Genomic DNA, 6,633 nt, shown 5'->3' on the forward strand with positions numbered 1-6,633 from the left:
TAGGAATACATACATTTCCCGTCAGTAATTTTAAAAAACAAGCCCTTCCCACTATAATTCAAACACAAAAGCAATGCACAAGAACACAATGTGTTTTTCCACTATTCATTTTTCAGATAAAGTGGAAATCATGTAATGGCCTATAAAAGTTGGCCCATTAATTCTGTGAAGAAATCATGAAAAGATCAGAGTTAATATCATGGAGGTACATCCTCTAAGGCAGCACTTCCAGAAGGAGATTCCTCTGCCCCAGAAGCAGAGCTGTCAGGCAGAGGAATAGAGGCATCTATTTCCAAGGTGTCCTGCTTCTCCAGGTCACATTTCATGTCAGAATTTTCTTTGCCACTCACCTCTCCCTCTGACTCTTCAGCCAATTTATCTTGGGCCTGACCTGACTCCTCAGAATCATCCTTTTCATGCAGAAAACTGCAAATCATATTAGGCCTGCTGTAGGAAAAATCTCTGTCCTTGATCTGTAACCACTCTACTCCACCTGATTCAAAAGAGGAAAATTCTATTAGTGACAAAAGGAGTTAACAGCAGTTTTTTCTTAGTTTAAGTTCACTGCTATTAAGGCTGAGCCTCACCAAGATCTAAGTAAAAGAACCACTTACTATAGAAAGACGTGTTTGTCCTTCTCCTATTACTTTTCACCTACTCATTTACTACTGTCAGAAATACAATGCAGGACTAAAAAGAGCTTTGCTCTGATCCAGTATGGCAGTTCCTGTTGTATTTAGGTGTCTGATGTCACCCTTAGACTCTTAAAATACCTTAAGCATAGATCAAAATGCAGAGAAAATATTTCACGAATGCAATGAAGAGAATAGAATGTTTGTTCACCTAAATATTAAACCTTCTGGCAATAGGTAATGACAACAGAGAGAGGACACAAGTTCTTGCACTCTCTAACACAAATGTAACAAGTTTCAATCTGTTGTTCCAACACAAATTGGAACAACAGATTGAAACCAACCCCAGACAGAAACAGGATTCCACTCCCATTTTGATTTTTACTCAGTACATGTTGCCAATTCACACGGTGGTGTAGTTTGTGTGCACAAGTTAAATTTCTGTCATCCCATAGAAACAAAGTGGTTTTCAGTAATTATCATCAGTATTGCTGCTCCAGAATAAAAAAGGCCTTGATATTAAGCAAAATACTCTGTAGTATCAATTTAATATTACCTATACTATTACAATAATAGTTTCAATTTAATATTACATAATTATTTCTATGGAGAGAAGTGGTACATGGTATTGATAAGAATGCTGATGTTTAGTTAGATTCCAGATGACATTTCATTTTATGCCTCCTATGGACAGTGTCCAGCTGACTACTCATATTTAAGGTAAATTGGCTATATATTCTTAAAATATGAAGCAGTAACACTGACTTGAGTGAAAAAAACAAGCAAAAAGCAGTAGAATAGTTCTAATGAATACTGCTATATATAGTAGGATACTCAGTGTTATGTAAAAGTACTGACTTTTGTACAAAAAAGTGGATAAAGCAAACATAGGAGCCCTGAGTTCTGCCTACAGAATTAAAATCAATAGGAGTGGTCTTCTGGGTATGTCTTTGCAAGTAATTTAAATTTATTTCCATCTAAGTGTAAATTCAGTAAGTACAGTTCAGTTCTAATACAGACATGGAACTTCTTCCTAAGGATATTATAGCTTTCCAATAATTACAGAGACTCAGAAAGTCATTAGGAAAAGTGATGGAAGTAGGAAAAAACAAAATCAACAAAGAACTACTAAACACCGCCTCTGATTTCAAAACTTCTAGATGACAGAAGACCATACCAGGGAGCACCAGTATGTTTGCCTTGCTCTTACACTTCTTTGTAAGAATCTCCTACTAGACATTTCTGGAGGCAGCATTGGTCAGAAATGTATTTAATTTTTGAAATTTAAATATACATATTTGGTGCCTAAAGAAGAAAGTTCCTTGAACTTCCTGCATGCTCTTGAATCAAACAGTCAGTAAAGGCTGACAGTCCCAAGCATAATCCACCCATGTCCACATGCATAAGAGCAGAAGCACTCACCAACGTTCTCTTCTCCTTCCTTCTTTTCTGTCAGAAGGGTCCGTGTCATGTTCAACTTCTTCACTGTGTGGCACTTGTATTTCAGTTGCACTTTTTGGTTGCCTTCTGCATCTACTAAGAAAAGAGGAGAAAAAACAATGCCCAAACCCCAATTGTTATAGTGAATTCCACTAGCAACTGAAATAAAATAAATATTTTTAACCTCCCCAGCTACTGAAACGAAGAGAACATCAAATCATAACAATTACCTTGCTCTGTGTTTTCTTCAAAAACCACACAGGTTCCCAAGGTATCTATGAAAAACAAAGTGAGAAAGTTTTAGAGACTAATTTATATCAGCTGCAGGTACTGTGCCCACTGGCCCAGCTGTGGGAATGTTCTAACTTCCAGCCCCTCACAGAGCCCAGCACTGTTAAGGAACTCAGGAACAGACAGGAGTATCACAGTCAATGGAAGTCAAGGGAGGACCCCAGACCATTTTCTTCCAGATCAGTGCTGTCACCACAGGGCAAATGAGAGAACTACAGATTGCACAACAGGTCGGTCCTGCTTACACAGGGGACAACAAGCACTTTATGGCATTTTATATCCCACATTTTTGTCTGCAGTAATACTAGCTGTTGCACCCCACAGTCAGCTTCCACTCAGACTTTCCTGGAAGTACCATGGATGCATGGTTAATTTAGCAGTAAACTCAGACTGCTGCTGCTCTACATGGTGTTATACAACTACCCACAATTTCAGCATCTCACAGGACCAATTGCAGTAAAACTACCTGATGTTAAGAAAGTTCTTTTGGTTACTTGAAAAGGGAGAGATTGCATTCACACAGTTTTTCCTACCTTCATATTCTCCTGCAAATACATATCTGTCCACTTGTAAAATGGGCCTCTCTGTCTCTATTCCCTATAAAAAGAAGGACAAAATTGCACAGATGTCAGGTCTGTATTAGCCCAGGTGAATTTCTCACTGTAAGACCAGCAAAGACAGACATAGCAGAATCCAGATTACATCAGTTCCTCATCATACCTGTTCCTTTAAGCATATTAAATACAAAAATAAACCAGATAATACTCTTCTAGTAATCACAGTAAAAGCTAGTATAGAACTGTATAGAAAATGCTCTAGTATATTAAAATAAATTTAGATCAAACTGCAGCCAATGGTCTATCTAAGTTAAAGTGTTGGTATTTCCTCTAGGAAATTAATGTAACCTCCATTTCAAATTAATAAAAATGTAAGTGTTTGCATGAAGATGATGTTATTTTCTAAGCTTCAATTAATGTAAGTTCTGGAAAGCAGAATAACTTTCAAAACCCTTTGGAAAACACACAGGGTGAGGCAGTCCAGCATAAGGCATTACATCAGCACCAGGAGCGCCACTGCAGGGTCACAGAAGCTTCTGTGATTACTGTGTATCTATATAGTGAAGGAGTTGGAAATTGTTGCTATTTTATTTTTTTAAACAAGGAGTGGAACAGCAGGGAAGCATTTCTGTCAGCTCATTCCCTTCCTCTACAGCACAGGTTTTCCAAATACACAGGCCAGGATCCCATTTTTCTTATGTAAGATATACCTATGGAGTGTATTTTGATAAAAATCAGTGTCTGAACAGAATACACTAATTAAGGCAAAATGACTTTGGATAGGACCTTGTGAACATCAGAACTATTCAGGACATGAAGACAAGCACATGCTAAAAGTTTTGAAGATAAGGCATTATGCGGTAAATTGCATAAAATACAGAATATTACACAGGTTAATATGAATTTGTGCAATTTTCCTCTTAGATATTTCTGTGTTTCAAAGTACAAGATCAACAAGATTTAAGTTCTGGGATTCTCTTCTACATAAATTGAGAATATCAATAACATCAAGCTAATATAAAGAACATTGGGGGGGGGGGAACGTTGTGGGGTTTTTTGGTTTTGTTTTGTTTTTGGTTTTTTTACAAGAAATAAATAAAAATAATAACACATCAGTAGTAAGCAATAGCATTATGGGGGGTTTATAGTCAAAATTTTATTTCTTTGGCTGATTTGCATTCCTTTGTGGACTATGCAGAATTGTCTTCCCCTTACCTGACCACCAGCACAGAAAACTTGCTAAACAGAGTAACACACAGCCGCACCTTTAATTAAGGATTTAACAACAGTTGTCCCTTACAAAGAGTCTCAAGGAGTGCTTACTCAGTGGAGTGAGTGACTGCAAGTAGACTTGGATACAAGTAGGACACAGTATGGATACTTTATAACCTTTTACTAGTAACATTTCAAGGGAATCTCAAAGCATAACATTGAAAAGAATCCCACCAGCAGTATTGAAGCATCTGTAGCCATTCAGCCACCAGTAGTGAAATCATACACCTAACAAGAGATCAAGGAAGGAAACCTGCCTATAAAAGCATATCCATCCGAAGATGAATATTTTATGACTCTTGATTGTATTTCTACTTTTGAGACATTCAGAATTGACTTTACGACTCACATATAGTCTGATCAGTGGCAAACTCAGATGTTCTCTTCCATCTTTTCAGTCTGTAATAAAGGTCTGCTTTCAGAAAGTGTTTACAAATCAGTGGTACTTGTACTATCTATACAGCTCTCACAGTCCACACAGGTTTTGAAGGGCAAATAAAATCTGTCCTATAAAGTTATTAAAAAACTCAAAAGGAATAGGACAGGGAAACCAGATTCCTACAATAACCTCACAGTGAAGCAAACAACATCCAAAACTGTTTACCAGATGCTTAATACCCAGTTATCCTTTACAAGACTTGAACTTGCCAGGACACATCTGCAAAAAACCCCATTGTAAATACAGTGAAAATCTTAAATATTTTGCTTTACCTGTCAGCTGTATTCCATTTATTTGATGAAGTGTGATTAAATTTTTTTTTTAATGTGCAAAATACATAATTTAAAAAAATTAACTTAGAATGCAAAATCAGAGCAGTTACTGGTCCAAGCTTATATGTACTTCTGAAAATGTTTCCTTATATTTACACAATAATATATTCAAAGACTTTATGCTGTTTCTGAAAGAGAACCAACAACATGCAGCCAAATACAGCACACATAATTCTCTATCAAAGATTTGATCTAAATGTTATCAACATCAAGAAATTTAGAAGCAGCCTCAGTCCCTTGTTCACATCCATAATAACTTACCCCTTTCCTATTGTGCTGTAATCACTCACCAAAATCTTGCATTTGTTTTCACATTTTTCTAAGAAGTCTGAATCAATAATTCCTGATAGCTCAACCATGACCAGTTGCTCCTACAAGAAAAGTTGATAATGTACAGCCAGAACAGATATAACAGAACTCAGGAAAAAAAAAGCACATACACCCCCCCCCCCCCCCCCAAAAGCAATCTACACCAATAAGAACAGCATACAAAGACCCAGACTTTAAGGATAAACAGACCCCAAATTGGAGTTGTGCTCCATTTTGTCAAGAGACAGAATTCTTGTAATACACACGGAAATGTAGTGACCCACTACTCCATACGACATCTGTTTCACACCTGAATTTCCTGGCCTTTTCTTCCTAGCTAGGAATGGGGGAGCACTTTTTTCACCCTTGAAAAATGAGCACCAATATGGCTCTGGGGAGACCCTATAGCATCTTCCAGTACCTAAGGGGGTCTATAAGAAAACTGGAGAGGGACTTTCTACAAGGGCATGTAGTGACAGGACAAGGGGCAACAGATTTAAATCGAGAGCGGGTTTAAATTAGATATTGAAATTTTCATTAATGAAAATGAATTTTTTTACTGAGGGGGGGTGTGGCACTGGAACACGTTTCCCGGAGAAGCTGTGGATGCCCCATGCCTGGAAGCGTTCAAGACCAGGTTGGATGGGGCTTTAAGCAACCTGGTCTAGTGAAAGGTATCCCTGCCCATGGCAGGGGGTTGGAACCAGATGAATTTTAAAGGCCCTTCCAACCCAAACCTTTCTCTGATTCTGTGATTTTATGGCGACAGGAAGCAACAGAACGTGGAAGATCGCTTTCTGACCACGCCGTTTTCCGGGAAGCCCGAAGCAGAACAGCCAGACCCACACAGCTCTGGGGACGGGACCCCTGTGGGGCCCGAGAAACCCGCCAGCCCCAGGGAAGCGCGCTCGGTCCGTGCCCGGCCACTCTCCCCGCCTGCCCCGCCGGCCGGGAGGAGCGGGGGCGGGCCACGCCCCGCGGGGGGCCGGACCCTTCCCCGAGGGCTGGGGAGCGACCCGGTGTCGGCATCCACCAACCTCCACCTCGTCCTCCTCCGCTCCATCATCGCTCCTCCCGCCCTCGCTGCCCGCCGCCGCCGCCATGTCGCCAGCGCCCGCCCCGCGCCCGCCTCAGCGCGCACCACGTGGGGCCCGCGCCGCCATCTTAGAGCGGAGCGGCCCCGCCCCGCCGCCGCAGCCGCGCTCCTCCCTCAGAGCCGCGCGGGGTGACCGAGCGGCCCTGGCCTCCGCTCGGTGCTGAAAAACAAAAATATTAGCTGCTTTTTGGCACTCCCGAAAGCTCTTCTAGTTTTTCTTGAATCTCAGATATGGTACCGGAAAATGGGGATCCCTAAAATATCG

At 40.5% G+C, this 6,633-nt stretch overlaps 1 protein-coding gene across 1 annotated transcript; it reads right to left on the bottom strand.

The window, feature by feature from the left end:
- Positions 1–6,375, bottom strand: GTF3C6 (general transcription factor IIIC subunit 6; the record flags this gene model as incomplete). Its single annotated transcript, XM_082303047.1, has 6 exons — positions 1–493; positions 2,055–2,165; positions 2,303–2,347; positions 2,897–2,960; positions 5,254–5,334; positions 6,310–6,375. The coding sequence occupies 6 exons, from the start codon at positions 6,373–6,375 to the stop codon at positions 198–200; spliced, it is 663 nt and encodes a 220-aa protein (XP_082159173.1). The 3' UTR covers positions 1–197.
- Between the last annotated feature and the right edge of the window lie 258 nt (positions 6,376–6,633).

This window comes from Coloeus monedula, assembly GCF_965178545.1.
Source record: "Coloeus monedula genome assembly, chromosome: 2".
NCBI classification, from domain to species: domain Eukaryota; kingdom Metazoa; phylum Chordata; class Aves; order Passeriformes; family Corvidae; genus Coloeus; species Coloeus monedula.